This window comes from Trachypithecus francoisi, unplaced genomic scaffold (assembly GCF_009764315.1).
Source record: "Trachypithecus francoisi isolate TF-2019V2 unplaced genomic scaffold, Tfra_2.0 Lachesis_group12, whole genome shotgun sequence".
Classification (NCBI taxonomy): Eukaryota; Metazoa; Chordata; class Mammalia; order Primates; family Cercopithecidae; genus Trachypithecus; species Trachypithecus francoisi.
Genome location: NW_022681457.1, coordinates 90700113 through 90725632, shown reverse-complemented (window position 1 = coordinate 90725632; position 25520 = coordinate 90700113). Strand labels below are relative to the sequence as shown.

At 43.0% G+C, this 25520-nt stretch overlaps 1 protein-coding gene across 1 annotated transcript in view; it reads right to left on the bottom strand.

Annotated features, from left to right (window-relative positions):
* The window catches only part of CSMD2 (CUB and Sushi multiple domains 2), a 602688-nt gene that overhangs the window by 512938 nt on the left and 64230 nt on the right, over positions 1–25520 (bottom strand). Inside the window, exon 3 of the mRNA XM_033228874.1 lies at positions 8719–8831. Coding sequence (XP_033084765.1) covers positions 8719–8831 — 113 coding nt within the window. The remainder of the gene's footprint in view (positions 1–8718; positions 8832–25520) is intronic.

Below are 25520 nucleotides of genomic sequence, written 5' to 3'. Positions count from 1 at the left end.
TAGCCCAATTTTGAGATGTCTGCATAATGTCCCAGAATTGGGGAACTCTTTTGGAATGAGGAAATTGTCTGAGAGGCTGAGGCCGAGAGAGAGAATCAGCAGGTCTAATTACAGGAAAAAATACAACCAGGAAAGGTCTATTTCTCCCATGCACTTGGTTCCAATTCCATCTCTGGGCCCCAATTTATCTGTGTGCACAGTGGCATGACCACCTCCAACCCTACTCCCACCTCCAAACATCACAGAAGCACATTTTGTTCTGAAGCTTGCTCCTAACCTGCTTCTCCTGGTACAGCAAAACAGGCAGCTCCGGCTCCATCTGTCCATTCCTCACAGATGAGTCTGTCTGACCCTGTTGCAACACACTGTGGTCCTTATGCAGAGATGATATTACTGATCTTCCATTGGTAGCAAAAGCATACCAGGGTTTTTGTGTTTTTTTTTTTTTTTCCAGAAGTGACACTAAGTGGAGCATTTCTTCTTTCCCCCTGCTCCCCTTTGGGAGGGGAGATAGACTAGGGTGAGAGCACAAATTGTGACAATGAAAATGAAGCTGGGATGAAAGTCAAGGACTGCACACAATAGGTGCCCGATAAATATTAGCTCAATGAATGAAGAAATCTCTACCATCAACTTAATGTGTGAGGTCAACCTCCCTGGGCTCAGTTTTTTTAGGTGAACAAGGGGATCGGGGTGGCCACAGGGCATCTGTGAACTCCCTGTGAATCTTATGGAAAAGAGTCGTATTTGTGTGAATATGTGTACATGCACATGTGTGTCAAATCCATGACCTCAAAAGCCTAAGGCCTACTTGACTTGTTACTAGGACCCTTAGCTCTAAAGCCAACATCTCTGATACAAAGAGAAGAGGCCGGCCGGGCGCGGTGGCTCAAGCCTGTAATCCCAGCACTTTGGGAGGCCGAGACGGGCGGATCACGAGGTCAGGAGATCGAGACCATCCTGGCTAACACGGTGAAACCCCGTCTCTACTAAAAAATACAAAAATCTAGCCGGGCGAAGTGGCGGGCGCCTGTAGTCCCAGCTACTCGGGAGGCTGAGGCAGGAGAATGGCGTTAACCTGGGAGGCGGAGCTTGCAGTGAGCTGAGATCCGGCCACTGCACTCCAGCCCGGGAGACAGAGCGAGACTCCGTCTCAAAAAAAAAAAAAAGAGAAGAGGCCATGAACAGACTAAGTTCCTGGCTTGGCCTCATTAGCTCCCATCTACCAGGTGACAAAGCCTGAGACTTCATCCCTATCCAATGGACACAGGCTCAAGCAGTGCTGGAGGCTCATGAATATGAAGAACATTCTGCTTCTTCCCTCCAAAAGCCACGGTCTAGCTGTAAAACTAGACACACCACGAACGGCTGGATTAAGAATTCTGTGCAAACTCTGGAGCCAGGGTACTGGGGTGGGGCTGGGATTGTGAGCTATGAAGTTGACATATTCCTTCCATCCCTGAAATAATCCCAGTCAACTAAGGTTAGGATGAGAGTGACTTAATTAATTAGCTGACATTTATCAAGCGCTGACAATTTGCCAGGTCCCATACTGAGCACATCTTGTGACTTGTGCATTCTCTTCCTTAATCCTCACAACAGCTCTATGAAGTAAGTATTATTCTTATCCTGATTTTACAGGCACAGAGGCTGGAGCTCAATGAAATGACATAACTTGCCCAAGGTCACCCAGCAAGTGAATGGCAAGATAGGATTTGATTCCAGGTGTCTGAATTCAGAACCTGAGATCTTAATTCTTGTACTATGCCACCTCTCCCCTTATGGTTACCAAGGAGTCCACAAAAATAATAGAAAATAAGGGTACGTCATCTTTCTAAGATTCTTTATAGAGATAATCAGTGGAACAGAAGAGGTATGTTTTTTTTTTGTTTTTGTTTTTGTTTTGAGACGGGAGTCTCGCTCTGTCGCCCAGGCTGGAGTGCAGTGGCCGGATCTCAGCTCACTGCAAGCTCCGCCTCCCGGGTTTACGCCATTCTCCTGCCTCAGCCTCCCGATTAGCTGGGACTACAGGCACCCGTCACCTCGCCCGGCTAGTTTTTTTGTATTATTTTAGTAGAGACGAGGTTTCACCGTGTTAGCCAGGACGGTCTCCATTTCCTGACCTCGTGATCCGCCCATCTCGGCCTCCCAAAGTGCTGGGATTACAGGCTTCAGCCACCGCGCCCGGCCAGAGGTATGATTTTTAACGAAGCCTATAGTTTGATACTGAGATGCCCAGATCACAGTTAGACTTCGCTAAGCAAAGAAATACCTGTTTTGAGAGCCAGAGTATTAAGTAGATCTAATAGACTGAGTCCTAACACTCAGAGATGGGCTTTCCTTCACAAAAGTGTCAGAGTGCACAAGATCCATGCTGCTACAATGCAGAGGTGCGACCAGGATTAAGCACCAAAAACCTGCAGAGACTCTTCCCTAATTGGCATTTCTGATCTGTCCATCATGCTCGCTTACCTGGTGATCAGTCTGGAACAGTCAGAAACAATCCCATGCAAGAGTTGGGAGCTGTGTGTGAGGAAGGTGGGAAGTCTGGGGCTAGGGTGAGAAAAAATGTCCAAATGGCAGGGTGACTGGAAACATCAGATAGAGACACACTGGTGGTAAAGTGGGGAAGATGCAGGCTTCTGTGAACTCAGACAGAGTGACACATGGCGAGCATCAGACAGCCAAAGACAGAAAGGGAGTCACAGAAACCAAGACCAACACAACTGGGTTCCAGGAAGCTTTAAAAATAAACAGTAAAGGCCAGGTGCGGCGGCTCACGCCTGTAATCCCAGCACTTTGGGAGGCTGAGGCGGGCGGATCATGAGGTCAGGATATTGAGACCATCCTGGCTAACACAGTGAAACCCCATCTCTACTAAAAATATGAAAAATTAGCCAGCCGTGGTGGTGGGCTCCTGTGGTCCCAGCTGCTCAGGAGGCTGAGGCAGGAGAATGGCATGAACCCAGGAGGCGGAGCTTGCAGTGAGCCGAGATCACGCCACTGCACTCCAGCCTGGGCAACAGAGTGAGACTCGGTCTCAAAAATAAATAAATAAATAAATAAACAGTAAAATAAAACGAAAAGAATAAGGTGAGCCTTTAAATGAACATTTATCTAATCTTCACACAGAAAAAGCCTTTCCAAGCATGGCACCAAAAGTAGAGAGCATAAAAGAAAAATTAAAAAATTAAAATGTAAAATGAGTGGCATAAAAATGAAAACTGATGCACCTCAAAAGGAAACCCATCACATTAATATCCTTAATATGCAAAAAGCACTTACAAAGAAGATAAGAAAAATTCTAACACCCCCATGGCAGAGACCAAGAGAGAGGATTTATACAATTATCGATACATGGCCAGTAAGTGATGACAGGTGCTTCACCTTACCTATAATCAATCAAAGAGATGCAAATTATCACAACAAACGGGATGTCATTTTCTACCCATTTTAATCCATGAAACTGACTTAAAACTCACCAACATGTAACCCTGGCAAGGTGGGAGGAATGGGCTCAGGCCTGCTTGTGCACTGTTGGTAGAAGTATACGTTCGTATAACCTTTCTGAAGACACGATGGAATTATGTATCAAATGGAAAATCTACATACTCTTTGACCCAGCAATTGTACTTCCAAGAATTTATTCTAAGAAGATAATTAGATGAGGGCTTAAATTGTATGTACGAGGATGTTCTTCACCTAAATATCCACAGAAGATGACTGGTTAGATAACTATGGTATATGCAAACCACAATGGCTCCCTCAGTGATGTTCATTAGAAAGACAAATCAGGGCTACTTTTATTAACACAGAAAAACGTTGGCCTCATTAACCAGATTACAGAATTGCACAGATAGCATAATCCCAAGTGCCCATGGATCCACACCTGTGTGCATATGTGTGTGTGCAGAGGGATGTCTAAATGTATATTCATTGGAATGGCAGAACTGAGGCTAGACCTGGGCAGACAGCCCTACCTGGGCAGAGCAGGACGTGGGCAGACCTGGGAGTCAGCAGGAGGAGGAAGAGGAGGAGGTGAGTGGGGTGAGGGCTCCTGGGGGCTATTTTTAGACTCCATGCTGAAAATGGGATTGTCAGATCTAGCAACTGAAAATGCAGGGTGCTCAGTTATATTTAAATTTCAGGCCCAGTGTGGTGGCTCATGCTTGTAATCCCAGCACTTTGGAAGGTCAAGGCAGGCAGATCACTCCAGCTCAGGAATTCGAGACTAGCCTGGGAAACATGGTGAAACTCTGTCTTTACCAAAAATACAAAGAAATTAGCTGGCTGTGGTGGCGCATGCCTGTAGTCCCAGCTACTTTGGGGGCTGAGGCAGGAGGCTGAACCCAGGAGGTCGTGGCTGCAGTGAGCCGAGATCGTGCCACTGGACTGAAGCCTGGGGGACAAAGTTAGGCCCTATCTCAAAAGAAAAAAAAAAAAAAACCATAAAATAAGTATATTTGGGGTATGCTTACACTAAATATTATTCCCATTTCAAAAATCTGAATAATTTAAAATTCAAATTAACTGAGTACCCTGTATTTTATCTGGTGACCCTAGCTGAGAAGCTCAGGAACACATCTCTTGTTGCCTCCATGGATGACCCACGCCAGCCTGGAAGTTCCCACATCCTCTCCTGCCTCTGGCTTAGCTCCAGTTTACCTGCCCGTGAAATGGAGTCACTAGCCTCTGCCTTACTCAAAGAGTTTTGCAGAAAAGCCACGTTAAAATTCCTGGCCATCAAGCCCTAAACTGCACACAAAACTTCCCTGAGGCCCAGCGTGTACTTCTGTAAGATGGATAGCAACGTCTGTCCACAGGGTTGTGGTGGGGGATTAAATGAGATAATGTATGTAAAGTGCCTGGCATACAGTCAGTGCTTAATACAGGTTGATCCCCTTCCCTCCCATTCAGCTGCTGCAGCCCATGCTCTTGCCCCCAGGGATTACAAACCAAGCACCTTCTGTCATCTCAGGGTTTGACTACCGGCCTTTTTGATCTTTTCCTTGCAGCAGCAGCAGCAGCAGCCGTGGGCTGACACTCATCACCTGACTTCACCTTTCTCCAAAATCCCTAGCAGCAGTTCAGTTCCTTATCTACACTTTTCACATTCCGGATGAGGGTGGAGGAGGATCAAACTCGTTTTGATAGCAGACATTCGGGGATGTCAGCCAAGGGGAGCTACCAAGAGCAGCGCCCTGATGCCATTTTGAAATGGACACAACAACATGATGAATAGAAAATATAAGGAAACCATCCTGACTTGCGGCAGCCTAGGCTGGAAGTGGGGGCCTCTCCTTTGAAGCCTGTCATTCTCCCTGCTTGCCACCCAGCACAAATGTCCAAGGGGACTCTGCAATGGAGGAAGGGGGCTGAGCCCCTTCCCTGAGAGCCAAATCTTCACAAATTCCTTTTGACTATTGAATCTCCCCTCCTCCACTCCACAATGAGGCTCAGAGAGCTTAAAAATCTGTCCAAGGTCACCCAGTGAGTCAGGTACGGGTTCAACATGTTTCAGTTGCCTGTTGAATAAGCTCAGAGATAAAGAGATCCCAGGGCATATATCAGATGAGTATGCTCACAGCAGGGGCTGCCCCTACTCATGCCTCCCACCTTCCATCCTTGTCCATCCACTTTGGGTGTTTCAGAAGTGAGTGCAACTCACATTTGTCCAAATGCATGGATTGCCACATAGCCCAGTCCCAAGTCAAATTAATGAGCTTCAGTGATAGCCACAGCGTTGGCTTATGGGTGTCTGACTCCTTTGTTAGCACAGACACCTGTGACCCACTTTATCATGCAGTACAAAACAGCCAGCCACACATCCTGCAAAGTCTGCAGAAACCCTGCAACAGGTGACTGCATAGAGACTCGCTCGGCTACAGCAATTTGTTAGCATTGGTCTAACATTTGCAGGGGCCTTGCCTCCAAGGCTTTATTTTCTTAGCGCCCATGACTTAGAGACCTGACATCATCATGTGGTTGAGGTGAAGCAGGCTCTTCCTTCTGCCCTGTGAGTCTTGCTGTGCAATGTTGAGCATTCTCATGCCTGGATGGCCTCACCTGTGCCAGGCAGATGAGAGGAGGGATCCACTGGCCTCTAATTTATCCCTAATGTTTTGCAATCTCTTTAGAATCACAGGCCTCTTTATGAATCTGATGGAAGCTCCAGCTCAGCTCTGTCCAGCAGAATTTTCTGCAATGATGGAAATGTTCTGTATCTGGGTATCTGGGCTGTTCAACATGGTAGACAAGCCACATGTGGTTACTGAACATTTGACACAAGGCTAGTGTGACTAAGAAACTGAATTTTAAATTCTATTCAATTTTAGTTAATTTAAATGTAAATAGCCATATGTGGCTAATGGCTACTGTATTAGACAATACAGCTGTAGACCAGGGGTAAGCAAATTTTTTTCTGTAAAGGGTCAAAAATTAAGTATCTCATTGGCTTTGCATAGGGTCTCTGTCACAATAGCTCAACTCTGCAGTTGTAGTGCATGAAAACAGCCACCAAACACATGTCAACAAATGGGCATGGTTATGTTCCAATAAAACTTTATTTACAAAAACAAGCTGCTGGCTAGAGTCGGCCAAGGCGATCTGAGTTTTCTAATGCCTGCTGTATATTCTCCTTAGAAAAAGATACACCCACCCTCAGAACTTTTGTCTCTCATGTCATGGAGTTTACAAACCTCTCGTTGCCCAACTACAGACCCTGCTCATGATTTCCAGGCTACAGTGTCTGTTTTCAGAGGACTCTGAATGTGCCCTCAGATCTGCTCTGCTTAATGAGAAGTGCTTGTGCCCCTAACAGGGCAGTGTGTTCAGGGACACCTTTTTCCTCAAGCCTCAGGGAAGCCAGGGCCTCAAAGATCAACCAGGACTGAGAAATGAGGGCACCATGAGAATCTAGGGCCCGGCCAGGTCTCCCATGTGTCAGTCACTCCCAGCATCTCTGATGGCACCTCTTCTAGTGTCCCTGACCCGGTCTCCCTTTCCCTGGCCCTGGGCCCCAAATGTAGTCAATGTCCCCAAGGCCAACCTATAGTGGAAGGAGCTAATGGCCAGAGAGACTATAGGAAGCTTCTGAAGAGGCCTCTCTTCGTGAGGAGCTTGTTGCTCAAACTTGGAGAAAATTACTTTGGATTCAGGGCCAGGGTGAAGGTATAAATAGGATGACAAAAATCACAGGCTTGATATTAGGAGGAACTTTTTTTTTTTTTTTTTTTTTGAGACATAGTCTCGCTCTGTCACCCAGGCTGGAGTGCAGTGGGGTGATATCCATCACGCAGGTTCAAGCAGTTTTTGTGCCTCAACCTCCCAAGTAGCTGGGATTACAGGTGTGCACCACCATGCCCAGCTAATTTTTGTATTTTCAGTAGAGATGGGATGTTTCCCAGGATGGTCTCGAACTCCTGGCCTCAAGTGATTCACTCGCCTCGTCCTCCCAAAGTGCTGGGATTACAAGAGTTAGCCACCACAGCCGGCTGAAATCTGATCATTTTTAAAAAAGAAATTAGGCTATTTCAGGAATCCTCACTTTAAGGTCAGTCTTTGTCAGGAGCCCTCAGTTAAGGTGAAACAGAGTTATGTCAGAAGCCCTCAGCAAAAGGCAGGTGGAACTTTCTCAGGAGCCTTCTGAGCAACCTTTAGTTAAAAATAATTGAGGCCTTCCCAGGAGCCCCCAGTTGCTCAGGTTAAAGCATCAAACCATCTCCCCATACCCCTGCCACCAGGGGTGGCTTTTTGCTAAGGAGGCAGAACTTGTCCTCTTTATGCATTACCACCCCTGGCCAAGACAGGCAGTATTTGTTTCTATATTGCTATAGCTTCATTCGAGAAAGCATCGCTTACTCTTTAAGTTCTTAAACAAAGGCAAAGGCAAAAAAAAAAAAAAAGCTTTTGGATATCTGGCATGCTTTACTAGGGTATTATGTCATTACTGTTATTAATTATCATTAATAGTCTTAAAATACGCCTATTAATGATCTTAACACAAAATAACAGTGCAGGTCTTAGCCAAGAGCGGCATAATTACCTATTAATGAGATGTAAATTTCCCAGGGAAATGACAGAGATCTAGAAGTACCATCTTCTGAACTAACATAATAAAGTTAATAATAATAATAGTGTATAATCTGAAGATATTAGTGTTAATTTGAATTCTAACACCATATTTAAACAGACTGAGAGAAGTACAAATTATTTGCATAGCGCGAACCAAAAGCCCCTAATCCATGCTATTAAGGAAACATCGATTGTTCTTCTCTGAATGATATAAAACTGACTCTTGGCAGTCACTGTATGGTGTTTTCAGCTGCTTATTTTATTTCTTTTACTTAAGGTTTATATGTCTCTTATTTTCAAAAACAACCTGAGGTACCTTATACAATGAAGCCCAATATAAAACAGAATTAAAAAAATAAAAACACAACAAAACCCAGTTAAAGGGGACAGAGAATTGGACGTTACCAGGCCCTCAGGATAAACTACTGCACACAAGTTTTGATATCCATTCCCAGTTTCCCGGGAACCAAGAGGGACAATTTAAGTAAAGTAACTGAGTTACTGGTTAGTAACCAGCCTTGTTTGGACAGGTGCAAGCTCTGGGTCTGAAGAACACTTCCCTGCATCTGTGAGTGATGCAGTCCTGCTTGTGGCTATTAGGACATCACATCTCAGGCTCCTGTGGCCAATGAGGGAGGCACCTACCTTCATAGGTGGCATGGAAGCCTTGGGCACTGACTGCATAGTCACTGATGAGGCGCAGAGAGAGGGTGGTGGCTGCACTAACAATGGTGGCTGGCAGCTGAAAGCCTGTGAGCCTGAAAGACAAAGAAGTGGATTAGGGAGCATGACCCCCTTGGGAAACTACACATCCATGAAGCATTTACTGAGTGCCTACTGGATACACAATGCTGATCTAGGCACATAGAGGGTGTTCAAAGACAAAGTGATTCTCAGCAGAGGTGATGAAAACTAGCAGGTTTCTGCCCCAGAAACATGAGGAAGTGACTCCCCCAAAGCCATGGTCTAATCTCCCACCTGGAGGCTTGCCTGCCTCCTTTGTGTTTCCTCTTTTCTCCTTTTCTGATTTCTTTTCCTGTCTTCTCTCTTTCTGGCTGAGGGCCTGTGAGGCTCTGGGTATAATTCCCCATGAGTTTACAACTAACAATTGCCAGTAGACAATATTTATTCACATAGTAAGGGAAATAGAGCCAACTCTAAGTAGAAGAATGAGGATGCTTCTTATCATAGACTTTATTCTTTCAAAGGAATGTCTACTGCTTTTATAGAAATAAGTGCCTATTAGTTTTTAAAGAAAGCAAAAAATAAGAAACCAACACAATCTGGAAATAATTATTCCTGACAGTTGACATACAAAGAGATGCTGGGATCAATAGACGGAATCATATTCAATGAAATAATTTCATACAAATGGGATCAAACTGTGTGTGCTATTAAAATTAAAATGTTTAAACTTTCTTTCTGGAACTTAACTGAATAAAAGGAAACAGGTGTGAAGCTAAAGGACTTGTTGAACCTGAAATAATATACTTTTAGCACAAGATTATCATTTTTAAAGATTCCTCTAAGAGAAAAAGATACCACTGAACACTTGGGAATACATTTAGGAAAGACCTTGTCCACCGCTGGGCGTCCATGCATGGTGACCCTCACAGGGACCCGACTGTGCACACAGGTCATAGTGAGGTGGCCAGTCTCCTACATACCTTTGTCCTTAACTCCCTCTAAGCCTCAGCCTACGTTACCACACCCAGGTAGGAATCTAGGAGGAATTTCAAGGTTTAACTTTGTGCCCATTTTCAGGTAATTTGAAATATCCGTGATTCTCCTGGATGCCTCTGTATACCTCCCACTGCTATACAATATCTTGATGCCCAGGATATCCACCAAAGGGCATGAGTATTGGGTTCAGACGAGTTAAATCAGATATTTGTAAACAGACACTGTGAAAACCCTTATGCTAGATGAAGCCCTCGCCCTTCTCACCATCCTAACCTTGTGGGATTCATGTTAACTCAGAATAGACTCAAGAAAAAGCAAAGAAAAAATGATCAAATTATGCAGCAGGTAACCAAATAGTTTCAAGGGCATCTTCTTTTCAAATATAAACACATCCAGCAAAAGATCCCTACCTCACCCCATATTCATATACTCTCTCTCATTAAAAATGTATACATAAAACAATGAAATCATACATATTATAAGGAAACAAAATTTGTTTAATCATCCTATGCTGGGGAAAGGTCTTCTAAGCAAGACATGCAGAGGACTCTCTTTGCACCTACTTGCCTGTCAATCTTCCATGGGAGCTGTCCATGGCATGGATTTCTGACAGGTACTCCACCTGCCCACTAGCCACAGAGCTGGGTAAATGACCAATCACGACATACTATCCCTCATTTTTATTGACTGGTTCAGGGTATGGGGAAGAGGGAAGAGACCATATCACCCAAGCAGAGTCATTCTGAGTCCTTCTATGGGATATAATATACAGACTCTGAAAGCTTTTTATTTTTGGACCTTAAACTACCACAATGTAAGCTTGAGACTCCCAGCAGCCTTTTTATCATCACACAGAGATTACCTGCTTTAAAGAAAATGATATCACCAGATAGATATAAATAAAAGCTAAGCAGTGGCAAGAGAAGAGAAACAGAACCCTGATGATGTATTTTTCAGATCCTTAATCCACGCAGTGCGATCTATCTCTTCAATGCCCAGTTACATAAGCCAACATTCTTTCTTTCTTTTTTTCTTAAACTAGCTTGACTTGGTTTTCTATCTCTTGAAATTGAGTACTAATGGATACAACATGAAACCCCAGAGGCCTTAAAGGAAAATACTGATTAATAACTACATGAAAATTAAAAGCATGTATGTGTGACAAAAAACTGTAAAAGGTAATGGGAAAAGTGCAAACTGAAAGGTTATGAATATGTGACGGGAGGAGGATTTGTATTTACAACCTAGAAAAAGTACTTACAAATCAGTAAGAAAATGGAAAAGAGCTAGGAGGAAAAGAGCAAAAGGTACAATACAAATTAACGATCCACCTAATTAATATAAAAATGTGAAAACTGAAACCCCAAGACTCATTTTTCACGTATCTAGAGTTGGCAAAGGCTAAGGAAAACAGATCCTGCACTTAACAGCAGGATAATAAGGAAATACTACAAATTATACACATGCATTTGACACATTAAATGAAATGGGCACAAACTTAAGAAGCCCAAACTACCATAAGTTTCCCAATATGAAAGAGATCATTTGAATAGACCTATAACTATTCAGGAAATTGATTTTAAAACTCCCAAAAAAGAATATCTAGGCCTAGATGATTTCACTAGAGAATTCTACCAAACATGTAAAGAAGAATGAACACCAATTCTACTCTAATCTCTTCTAGAAAAGAAGAACGAACATTTCCAAACTCATATTATGAGACCAGTATTGCCCTGATGCCAAGCCAAAGACAGTACAAATAAAGAAAACTGAAGATCAATATTTCACATGAATACAAACACAAAAACCTTAACAAAATATTGGCAAGGAGAATTCAGCAATATATAAAAATATTTATAAACCATAACCAAGTGGGGTTGATTCTAAAGAGGCAAGGCTAGTTCAACATTTGAAAAATTAATCAGTGTGATCTACCATATTAACAGGCTAAAGGCAGAAAAATCACATGACCACATCAACTGATGCAGAAAAAGTATTTGACACATTTAAACACCCATTTGCAATTAAACGAAAAAAAAATTCAGAAACCTACAAATACAGTGTTAGTTTCTGAACTTGATAAAGAACATCTACAAACAAAACGAAACAAAACAAAAAACAGTAGCTGACATCACACTTCATGGTGAAAGACTGAATCCTTTTCTCTTAAGATTGAGAACAAGGCAAAGATTCAACAACTCAGTTAGAAAATCAGCAAAGACATGGAAGAGACATTTCACCAAACAAGATATATGTATGGCAAATAAGCACATGAAAAGATGTTCAACATCACTAGCCTTTAAAGAAATACAGGTTAAGACCATGAAGAAATATTACTACATACCCACTGGAACAGCTAAAATAAAACACTGTAGTCACAATATTCAATGCTGGTGATGATACAGGAAACCTGGATTCCTCATGCAATGCTGGTAGAAATGCAAAAACATGCAGTGACTCTGGAAAATAGTTTGGCAGTTTCTTTAAGAAAAAAAAAAACCAGGGGCAGAGCAAGATGGCCGAATAGGAACAGCTCCAGTCTCCAACTCCCAGAGCGAGCCACACAGAAGACCGGTGATTTCTGCATTTTCAACTGAGGTACTGGGGTCATCTCACTAGGGAGTGCCAGACAATCGGTCCTGGTCAGCTGCTGCAGCCCGACAAGCGAGAGCTGAAGCAGGGCAAGGCATTGCCTCACCTGGGAAGCGCAAGGGGGAAGGGAATCCCTTTTCCTAGCCAGGGGAACTGAGACACACAAAACCTGGAAAATCGGGTAACTCCCACCCCAATACTGCGCTTTAAGCAAACGGGCACACCAGGAGATTATACCCACACCTGGCCAGGAGGGACCCACGGCCACGGAGCCTCCCTCATTGCTAGCACAGCAGTCTGTGATCTAACGGCAAGGCAGCAGTGAGGCTGGGGGAGGGGCACCCGCCATTGGTGAGGCTTAAGTAGGTAAACAAAGCCGCTGGGAAGCTCGAACTGGGTGGAGCTCACAGCAGCTCAAGGAAACCTGCCTGTCTCTGTAGAATCCACCACTGGGGACAGGGCACAGCTAAACAACAACAACAACAAAAAGCAGCAGAAACCTGTGCAGACGGAAACGACTCTGTCTGACAGCTTTGAAGAGAGCAGTGGATCTCCCAACACGGAGGTTGAGACCTGAGAACAGACAGATTGCCTGCTCAAGTGGGCCCCTGACCCCTGAGTAGCCTAACTGGGAGACATCCCCCACTAGGGGCAGTCTGACACCCCACACCTCACAGGGTGGAGTACACCCCTGAGAGGAAGCTTCCAAAGGAAGAATCAGACAGGTACACTCGCTGTTCAGCAATATTCTATCTTCTGCAACGTCTGCTGCTGATACCCAGGCAAACAGGGTCTGGAGTGGACCTCAAGCAATCTCGAACAGACCTACAGCTGAGGGTCCTGACTATTAGAAGGCAAACTATCAAACAGGAAGAACACCTATACCAAAACCCCATCAGTACGTCACCATCATCAAAGGCCAGAGGCAGATAAAACCACAAAGATGGGGAAAAAGCAGGGCAGAAAAGCTGGAAATTCAAAAAATAAGAACGCATCTCCCCCTGCAAAGGAGCGCAGCTCATCGCCAGCAACGGATCAAAGCTGGTCAGAGAATGACTTTGACGAGATGAGAGAAGAAGGCTTCAGTCCATCAAGATTCTCAGAGCTAAAGGAGGAATTATGTACCCAGCGCAAAGAAACTAAAAATCTTGAAAAAAGAGTGGAAGAATTGATAGCTAGAATAATTAATGCAGAGAAGGTCATAAACGAAATGACAGAGATGAAAACCATGACACAAGAAATACGTGACAAATCCACAAGCTTCAGTAACCGACTCGATCAACTGGAAGAAAGAGTATCAGCGATTGAGGATCAAATGAATGAAATGAAGCGAGAAGAGAAACCAAAAGAAAAAAGAAGAGAAAGAAATGAACAAAGCCTGCAAGAAGTATGAGATTATGTAAAAAGACCAAATCTACGTCTGATTGGGGTGCCTGAAAGTGAGGGGGAAAATGGAACCAAGTTGGAAAACACTCTTCAGGATATCATCCAGGAGAACTTCCCCAACCTAGTAGGGCAGGCCAACATTCAAATTCAGGAAATACAGAGAACACCACAAAGGTCCTCCTCGAGAAGAGCAACTCCAAGACACATAATTGCCAGATTCGCCAAAGTTGAAATGAAGGAAAAAATCTTAAGGGCAGCCAGAGAGAAAGGTCGGGTTACCCACAAAGGGAAGCCCATCAGACTAACAGCAGACCTCTCGGCAGAAACTCTACAAGCCAGAAGAGAGTGGGGGCCAATATTCAACATTCTTAAAGAAAAGAATTTTCAACCCAGAATTTCATATCCAGCCAAACTAAGTTTCATAAGTGAAGGAGAAATAAAATCCTTCACAGATAAGCAAATGCTTAGAGATTTTGTCACCACCAGGCCTGCCTTACAAGAGACCCTAAAGGAAACCCTAAACATGGAAAGGAATAACCGGTACCAGCCATGGCAAAAACATGCCAAAATGTAAAGACCATCGATGCTAGGAAGAAACTGCATCAACTAATGAGGAAAATAACCAGTTAATATCATAATGGCAGGAACAAGTTCACACATAACAATATTAACTTTAAATGTAAATGGACTAAATGCTCCAATTAAAAGACACAGACTGGCAAACTGGATAAAGACTCAAGACCCATCAGTCTGCTGTATTCAGGAGACACATCTCACATGCAGAGACATATATAGGCTCAAAATAAAGGGATGGAGGAAGATCTACCAAGCAAATGGAGAACAAAAAAAAGCAGGGGTTGCAATCCTAGTCTCTGATAAAATAGACTTTAAACCATCAAAGATCAAAAGAGACAAAGAAGGCCATTACATAATGGTAAAGGGATCAATTCAACAGGAAGAGCTAACTATCCTACATATATATGCACCCAATACAGGAGCACCCAGATTCATAAAGCAAGCCCTTAGAGACTTACAAAGAAACTTAGACTCCCATATAATAATAATAATGGGAGACTTCAACAAACCACTGTCAACATTAGACAGATCAATGAGACAGAAAGTTAACAAGGATATCCAGGAACTGAACTCATCTCTGCACCAAGCGGACCTAATAGACATCTATAGAACTCTCCACCCCAAATCAACAGAATATACATTCTTCTCAGCACCACATCGCACTTATTCCAAAATTGACCACATAATTGGAAGTAAAGCACTCCTTAGCAAATGTAAAAGAACAGAAATTATAACAAACTGTCTCTCAGACCACAGTGCAATCAAACTAGAACTCAGGACTAAGAAACTCAATCAAAACCGCTCAACTACATGGAAACTGAACCTGCACCTGAATGACTACTGGGTACATAACGAAATGAAGGCAGAAATAAAGATGTTCTTTGAAACCAATGAGAACAAAGATACAACATCCCAGAATCTCTGGGACACATTTAAAGCAGTGTGTAGAGGGAAATTTATAGCACTAAATGCCCACAGGAGAAAGCTGGAAAGATCTAAAATTGGCACTCTAACATCACAATTAAAAGAACTGGAGAAGCAAGAGCAAACACATTCAAAAGCTAGCAGAAGGCAAGAAATAACTAAGATCAGAGAAGAACTTAAGGAGATAGAGACATAAAAAACCCTCCAAAAAATCAATGAATCCAGGAGTTGATTTTTTGAAAAAATCAACAAAATTGACAGACCGCTAGCAAGACTAATAAAGAAGAGAGAAGAATCAAATAGATGCAATAAAAAATGATAAAGGGGATATTACCACCGACCCCACAGAAATACAAACTACCATCAGAGAATACTATAAACACCTCTATGCAAATAAACTAGAAAATCTAGAAGAAATGGATAATTTCCTGGACACTTACACTCTCCCAAGACTAAACCAGGAAGAAGTTGAATCCCTGAATAGACCAATAGCAGGCTCTGAAATTGAGGCAATAATTAATAGCCTACCAACCAAACAAAGTCCAGGACCAGATGGATTCACAGCTGAATTCTACCAGAGGTACAAGGAGGAGCTGGTACCATTCCTTCTGAAACTATTCCAATCAATAGAAAAAGAGGGAATCCTCCCTAACTCATTTTATGAGGCCAACATCATCCTGATACCAAAGCCTGGCAGAGACACAACAAAAAAAGAGAATTTTAGACGAATATCCCTGATGAACATCAATGCAAAAATCCTCAATAAAATACTGGCAAACCGGATTCAGCAGCACATCAAAAAGCTGATCCACCATGATCAAGTGGGCTTCATCCCTGGGATGCAAGGCTGGTTCAACATTCACAAATCAATAAATGTAATCCAGCATATAAACAGAACCAAAGACAAGAACCACATGATTATCTCAACAGATGCAGAAAAGGCTTTTGACAAAATTCAACAGCCCTTCATGCTAAAAACGCTCAATAAATTCGATATTGATGGAACGTACCTCAAAATAATAAGAGCTATTTACGACAAACCCACAGCCAATATCATACTGAATGGGCAAAAACTGGAAACATTCCTTTTGAAAACTGGCACAAGACAGGGATGCCCTCTCTCACCACTCCTATTCAACATAGTCTTGGAAGTTCTGGCTAGAGCAATCAGGCAAGAGAAAGAAATAAAGGGTATCCAGTTAGGAAAAGAAGAAGTCAAATTATCCCTGTTTGCAGATGACATGATTGTATATTTAGAAAACCCCATTGTCTCAGCCCAAAATCTCCTTAAGCTGATAAGCAACTTCAGCAAAGTCTCAGGATACAAAATTAATGTGCAAAAATCACAAGCATTCTTATACACCAGTAACAGACAAACAGAGAGCCAAATCATGAATGAACTTCCATTCACAATGGCTTCAAAGAGAATAAAATACCTAGGAATCCACCTGACAAGGGATGTCAAGGACCTCTTCAAGGAGAACTACAAACCACTGCTCAGTGAAATCAAAGAGGACATAAACAAATGGAAGAACATACCATGCTCATGGATAGGAAGAATCAATATCGTGAAAATGGCCATACTGCCCAAGGTTATTTATAGATTCAATGCCATCCCCATCAAGTTACCAATGAGTTTCTTCACAGAATTGGAAAAAACTGCTTTAAAGTTCATATGGAAACAAAAAAGAGCCCGCATTGCCAACACAATCCTAAGTCAAAAGAACAAAGCTGGAGGCATCACGCTACCTGACTTCAAACTATACTACAAGGCTACAGTAACCAAAACAGCATGGTACTGGTACCAAAACAGAGATATAGACCAATGGAACAGAACAGAGTCCTCAGAAATAATACCACACATCTACAGCCATCTGATCTTTGACAAACCTAAGAGAAACAAGAAATGGGGAAAGGATTTCCTAGTTAATAAATGGTGCTGGGAAAATTGGCTAGCCATAAGTAGAAAGCTGAAACTGGATCCTTTCCTTACTCCTTATACGAAAATTAATTCAAGATGGATTAGAGACTTAAACATTAGACCTAATACCATAAAAACCCTAGAAGAAAACCTGGGTAATACCATTCAGGACAGAGGCATGGGCAAGGACTTCATGTCTAAAACACCAAAAGCAACCGCAGCAAAAGCCAAAATTGACAAATGGGATCTAATTAAACTAAAGAGCTTCTGCACAGCAAAAGAAATTACCATCAGAGTGAACAGGCAACCTACAGAATGGGAGAAAATTTTTGCAATGTACTCATGTGACAAAGGGCTAATATCCAGAACCTGCAAAGAACTCAAACAAATTTACAAGAAAAAAACAAACAACCCCATCAAAAAGTGGGCAAAGGATATGAACAGACATTTCTCAAAAGAAGACATTCATACAGCCAACAGACACATGAAAAAATGCTCATCATCACTCGCCATCAGAGAAATGCAAATCAAAACCACAATGAGATACCATCTCACACCAGTTAGAATGGCAATCATTAAAAAGTCAGGAAACAACAGGTGCTGGAGAGGATGTGGAGAAATAGGAACACTTTTACATTGTTGGTGGGATTGCAAACTAGTTCAACCATTATGGAAAACAGTATGGCAATTCCTCAAGGATCTAGAACTAGATGTACCATATGACCCAGCCATCCCACTACTGGGTATATACGCAAAGGATTATAAATCATGCTGCTATAAAGACACATGCACCCATATGTTTATTGCGGCACTATTCGCAATAGCAAAGACTTGGAATCAACCCAAATGTCCATCTGTGACAGACTGGATTAAGAAAATGTGGCACATATACACCATGGAATATTATACAGCCATAAAAAAGGATGAGTTTGCGTCCTCCGTAGGGACATGGATGCAGCTGGAAACCATCACTCTTAGCAAACTATCACAAGAACAGAAAACCAAACACCGCATGTTCTCACTCATAGGTGGGAACTGAACAATGAGATCACTTGGACTCGGGAAGGGGAACATCACACATCGGGGCCTATCATGGGGAGGGGGGAGGGGAGAGGGATTGCATTGGGAGTTATATCTGATATAAATGACGAATTGATGGGTGCTGACGAGTTGATGGGTGCAGCACACCAACATGGCACAAGTATACATATGTAACAAACCTGCACGTTATGCACATGTACCCTAGAACTTAAAGTACAATAAAAAAGAAAAAAGAAAAAAAATAACAATTTCAGAAAGGCATCACACAATAAAGAACAAAATAGGGTAACATGAAAAAAAAAAAAAGAAAAAAAACCCATATACACTAACTATACAACTCAGCAATTTACTCCAGAGAAACGGAAACTTATATCCATTATGCAAAAAAATCTATGCATAATTGTTCATAGCAGCTTTATTCCTAATAGCCCAAACTGGAAACAACCAAAATGTCCTACAATAATAGGTGAATGACTAAACAAACTGGGGTACATCCATACCATAGAATACTACTCAGCAATAAAAAGGAATGGACTATGAATACATGTAGCAACTTGGGTGGACCTCAAGGTCATTAAGCCAAGTAGGAAAAAAAAGCTAATCTCAAAAGATCACATGCCATATCATTCACTTTATATAACATTCTAGAGATGATAAAATTAAAGAGATGGAAAACAGATTAGTGCTTGCCAGAGATTAGGGATCGTAAGAGGAAGGGAAATGGGTATGACCATAAAGAGGTAGTATGAGGGAGATCTTTGGGTGATGGAATCATTCTGTCTTGATTGCAGTGATGGTTATGGGAATCTGCATGTAATAAAATGACATAGAAGTATACACACACATTGCACCAATGGCAGTTTCCTGGTTTTGAGAGTGTGCTATAGTTATGTAAGATGTAACTATTTGGAGGAAACTGGGAGAAGGGTACATGGAACCTCTCCTGTGAATCTATTATTATTTCAAAATAAAAAGTTTTATGAATGCAGATCTACCATATTGACTTCTGATTAGCCCCAGTCTTGAGAATGCCTCCTGATTCCTATTTACTGTTCCTAGCATAAGAACATGTCAATCTTGATGTTATCATACAAATTATAGGTTATGACACATACAGTCCCCTTGCCTGTTCTGGAGGCTGCTTTTCATTTCCTTGCTGGACACATACACCCTTTCCCTATGGTCCATAAGCCCTGGCTCTAGGGAGTAAGACTGCAGAGATCTATCTGCCTTGTGGCTACCCAAGACCATGCTTCTCTCTGTGAATTTCCCCAATAAAACACCCTTTACCAACAAAAAAAATTTAATTTAATTTAAAATTTTAAAAAATTGTATCTATCACTCATATTATATTGCTATTGGACAGTACCTCAGTCCTCCATTAGACCAGACATACAGTCTCCCTGGATTGGGCTTTGAGCTTTGTCTTTTCCAGGTCCCTCACTCCAGACACCTCTTGTCCACTCCAGCCTGTACTGCACCCTCCCTGCCCCCACCAGCAGCATTTGACTGTAGCCTTGCTGACTACCAGTACCAGAACTCGGGCCACAGGGTCCCCGTTAGCCTATTCCTTGGCTTCCTGTTGACTTGCCCATGCACCAGTTGCCCTTTCCCTCTTCCGAAATATTCATATCTTCAGTGACAGACTGACATCATCCCATTGGACCCTAAGGATTAAAACAGTAAATTGTCCCCAGTGAGGCCAGACCTATATCTGGCTCCCCAGGCCCCATCCTAGCAAGCTCTGGTTGCCTCTATCTCCAAGTGGGCCCAATTCACAGCAGGTGCAACTTGTCTCTCACCCATGTCTACCAGAATTATGCCCTTGGGTGCCCTTCCCAGACACTCAGCATAGGGACCATCTTTCCTTCAATTACATAGAGCCTCATGGAGGAATCTCAAACCTCACCAAGGCTTCTCATATGAAGTCCTCTCTGAGAATGGCATTCCCCTCACTAAACAGAAATGGTTGATTTTTATTCCCCCAACTTAGTTCCGGGATATTTTTGCATTGCTATTAAAAATTCCTAGACCCTAGTTTCTTGGTACTATATTGATGCAAGCTGTGAATAGCTAATGTACACTGTCAACAAACAATTACAGTTTTATCACTTACAATATATGAAATTGCAGCTTGCTAGGCATCTTCTCTAATCAGATATTTACCACTGCTCTGCTCTTTCCCAGGGTTGGTAAATTCTAGCAGGGAGGATTCCTCAAAGCCGCTGGCTAAGGCTGGGGGAGGGGATGGGAAATTGAATCTCCCCAGCTAGATACCTGAATCATCACTCCCCCACCCACTCATCTTTGAGATCTATTTTAGACACGCGGATGACCCCGCAGTTAGGAGGAGCTATGGTGTTGCGTGACGGAATGAGCAAATAAAACTTTCAGACTTTCCCATCTTTTATTTGACAAGATTAAATACCATATTGAAAGGAGTGAGGTATCCTTTAATAGTGAAATCCAGACTTAGTAAAGAAATGTAGTAAAATGATGGCAAGGCAGGTGAGAGGCCTCTGTTGCTATTAGTTATCCTCTCTGCAGACTCTAAAACGCACAGAGAACAGCATTTTGCAAACAGGTGGCATAGCCAAACATGTAAAACAATACTCATCTTCTGCTTTACATCAGCCTTATTGTCTTCCCATTTTCTCCAGTGCCTTTTGTTTTTGCCTTCCTGCCAAAAGTAACCCAAAGTATTGAAAACAGTATGGCCAGGACCCCATATACTCCTCATTTCTCAGCTCAGAATCTATCCACAGCCTCCCACTGTTCTTAGGATTAAAGCCAGAATCCCTGACGAGGTTCACGAAGCCTGCATGGGTTGGCCGTGATAGATTCTCTGCTCTGTCTCCTGCCTGGCTCCAGCCCCCCAGTCTTCTTTGGTCAAGGCCATGCCAAGGGCAAAGGAAGTGGTCAGCCCAAAGTGCAGGCAATAAGGGCATGAATTTCCTGTTGGAAATTTGAAATCAATAATAAAATGGACTTTAAGAGTTCACTTCTTATTACCACGCATCCATGTTCTAAATAATGTCAGTGATTAAATACTCTTCCCCCACTTTTCTCCCGCTCCCTTCCTTCGTACACCTCTGGTTTCAGTTCCTTCAATTTGCCATGCCCCGTCTTCAGGGTCTTTGCACACACTGTCTCCTATTTAGAACACTTTCTAATTCTTGGGATTTGTCTAATTAGCTCTTTCTCACCATTCAAATCTTATCACGAGTGTCTCAACATTACTTCTAGAAAGGTGCATTCCTGACATCCCAGACCAGCCTATGCTGCATGCTCAGAGGTCCCAGTGGAAGTCACTGGTACGGTTCACCTTGTATTTCCAGTTTTCCTTCTAGACACGGAGTGGAACAGCACCTCCCATCCCTGCTGAGGTCAGGCCTGGCCAAGACACCAGCTTGGCCAGGGAGATGTAGGTAGCAGTGAAGGTTTCTGTTGCCAGGAGGGAGGCTTGAACAGCCTGTGTACCTTGTGCTGAATTCCCTTCCCCTTATCTAAGGTCAGTGATCCTTGGCCTCTGTCAGTCACGGTCTCTGAGCAACTCCCCTAAGCAGAGAGCCCCTGCAAACCTTTTTTGAATCTGCAGCATGAGCAAGAAATAAACTTTTGGTGAGTTAAGCCATTTCAATTCGAGTGTTGTTTGCTACCACCATATTTTCAATTGTAGGTTTTGTTATTACCACTCAGGTATGGTGAGGCCAACAGATCAGAAGACATTGCCGCTGAAAAGATAACACACGGTTTCCTAGAGGAAGGGGCATACTACGCCAAGCAGAGCCACAAGCATGTGGGAAGCTCCAGGGTCAGTGACAAGGCAGAAGGAGCCTGGGAAAACGTGGGCAAGAGCCTTTATTATGGTTTTCCCAAGAAGGAATGGGCCAGATCAGGTAAGCAGCTGAGCAGGTTTAGGATTGCCTAGTTTAAATAATTTCAGAGGGTACCAGGGTATGTGCACCACCCTTAGTTGTCTGATTTCTGGCCCTGGGTAACTAGGGCACGGGGATAGTAGATAAACAATGAGATCTCAATAAAGGAGGTAGAGGCCAGGCACGGTGACTCACACCTGTAATCCCAGCACTTTGGGAGGCCAAGGTGGGAGGATCACTTCAGCTCAGGAGTTCCAGATCAGCCTGAGCAACATGGTGAAACTCCATCTCTACAAAGAATTATAAAAAAAAAATTGTCTGAATGTGTTGATTACTCAGCTAAACTTGTGGTCCCAGCTACTCAGGGGGCTGAAGTGGTCCCAGTTATTCAGGAGGCTGTAGTGGGAAGATCACTTGAACGTAGGAGTTCGAGGCTGCAGTGACCCATGATTGTACCACTGTGCTCCAGTCTGGGTAAAAAAGTGAGATCCTAACTCAAAAAAAGAGAAAAATTAAACTGAAATTAAAAAAAATAAATAAAAGACTTAGTTGTGCTCTACCCAATTGGGATAATCAGTTTGCATACGAAAGGCACACTTCGGGAAGAAGTTTGCTATTTTAGGTCAACAAAGTCCCAAGATGTCAAAGTATCAGAAAATACAGACAATTTAAAAACATGATTAGTACACAGAGTGTAACCTGACCAATCCTGACTGATATCCCTTGTCTTTTCTTTACTAGCACTAACCATAATTCCTAATTAGATGTTTATTGGGGTAAATAGTTTTCATTAAGGTCTCCCTGACTAGATGAAAGCACCACAAGAGCCATGGCTGAGTTTGTGTTGCTCACCTTGAATGTGTGTTTCTAAATGAATGGATGAATGAATGAGTGGCAAGCTATTCGGTGTTTCTAGGAGCAGCCACACAAACTAAGAAGCCTAAGATGTGTGGCTTCTAGTTGCATAAGAAGCCACACATCTTAGGTAACTCTGATGCTGGCAGTATGGACAACAGGAGGGAGAGACATCCAGACTTGGGCTAAGTAACACTTATTGATGTGGCAAATCCCCTTCATACCCATGAAATGAGGTGAGATATAAGGAAAAAGCAGACTGCTTTGAACACCTCCATTTCTTCCTAATCATCCCAGGAAAAATAAAAAGGTGGGAGCTTTTATTTTAAAGAGGGTGTTACGCTGCGTGCAGTAGCTTGTGCCTGCAATCCCAACATTTTGGGAGGACGAGGTGGGAGGATCACTTGAGGCCAGGAGTTCGAGACCACACTAGTCAATATAGTGAGATCCTGTCTTTCCAAAAACTTTCAAGAATAGTTGGGCACGGTAGTGCATGCCTGTAGTCCCAGCTACTCAGGAGTCTGAGGCAGAAGGATTGCTTGATCCCAGCAGTTTGAGGCTGCAGTGAGCTATGGTCATGTCACTGCATTCCAGTCTGGGTGACAGAAGCTCTGCCTCTGGGGGTCACGCTATTCTCCTGCCTCAGCCTCCCAAGTAGCTGGGACTACAGGCGCCCACCACCACGCCTGGCTCATTTTTTTTGTATTTTTAGTAGAGACGGGGTTTCACCGTGTTAGCCAGGATGCTCTCTATCTCCTGACCTTGTGATCTGCCTGCCTCAGCCTCCCTGAGTGCTGGGATTACAGGTGTGAGCTGGCTTCTTATACTGTCCTTGAAGGTGCCACATCTCTTCCCATCTCAGGGCCTTTGCAGATGCTATCCCTAGGACTCTGTGCCCAGATGCCTCCCTTAGCCATCCAGGCCGCCTCCATCTTATCTTCCCCCCAACCCTGCATTAGCTTTTCAGGGCTCACTTTCAGCATCAGTTCCTCTGGGAAAGAGTTTAGGGATCCCTGATAAATGTCCTCAGATAACAGAGTACTTCTACTTTGTAACATTCATCCCAATGATCATGAATCGATTTTCTTATTGAATTGTTATATATCTGTCTTTCCTTCTTGATGGTAAGTCTCTTGGAGGCAAAGACTATCTATAACCTTTTCACTATATCACTAGTGCACAGCACATATTAGATGTAATATAGAGTGAATAAATGAAGGTTTTACTATGAGAAAGCAGACAGAAAAGACCTGACTGCTATCCTTTGAAAGGCCCGCTTACAAGTATAATCCCTGTCTGGCATCTGGGAACCAGGGATTTCAGGAGGGTTCCCTCCATTTCTAGTACTTTCAGGAGAGGTCTAAACAATTTGTACAAACATTATGGTTTATGCTGAACACCTGCTTTCCACCTGGGAGCCTAGAATGTTGGTATGTATCAGGAAGAGGGGTCTAGGTAATCATCTCTGTGGGAAGACGCTGGGCAATGAGTCTCTGCTAAGCTTTCCTGGCTGGCAATATTTCATACGTGTTGTCACAATTAGTTGCCGGGGGTTTGAAGCACGACCTGTGTGACTTTGCCAGACGAGAACTCTTGGAAGCTTGTGCCTGGCTTCTCCCAGCCATCGCCCCAGGATGTGCCTTTTCCCCTTGCTGACTTTGCTCTGTATCCTTTCACCATAATAAATCATAGCCATGGGTACAAATATATCCTGAATCATGTGAGTCCTAATAAATCATGAGGGTGGTGATGTGGACCCCTCAATACAGAGGGTGACAAATTATTACAACCAGATTTTTCTAGAAAGTACCAAAACTAGGTTATTTTTCAAAGCATGTTTCTAGAGTGTTCACCAGTTAAACAGAATTGGGAGATGCTGGGTTAAACAAAGCAAGGATTTTTCAGAAAACAAATAAAAAATAAAATGCATAGGAGGACTTTGAACAAGCGAAGTCAATGTAAACCTTCAAGGCTGGAATAGATTATGTAACAGATCCCAAACCCATTATATTATAGCCTCATTGATTCTTAAAGCATCCTGTGGGCTAGGGTTCTGTGGAACCCTCTCTGGGAAACAATATGCCCAGAGAAGGCAGGTTGTTGAGCTGAGGCTGTTGCTGCAACAATCATGAGGCTGTTGCTATGTCAGCCATGGTGCTGCTGACACTACCTGTCTTGAAAGTTCTGAAACCCAGAGTGACCAAAGGTCTGAAATGCAGTTCTGTGTTGCCCCAAGATCTAGAGAACCACGTGCTACGCCTCCACTTCCGAGGGTGATCTACGCATGTCTCTTCTTTGCAATATTAAATAGCCCAATATAGAATTACCCAGGAATAAATAGTAATAAAGCAAATTGGGCCTTTAATGAATGGTTCTCATTTAAGGCTGTTAGCACGTCAAACAGTGATATGAAAAAAGACATACCAATTGACCTTGGGAATAAAAGAGTAAATGTAAGCAACACTTGTCACACTGACAGGCTTGGCAAATAGTGTTTTGATTTGCCAGCAGCCCTACTCCAGACAGCAGCCACTGGTTAGATACATAAACCATTAAGCTAAAAACAGAACTATCATTACAGGCATCATCTA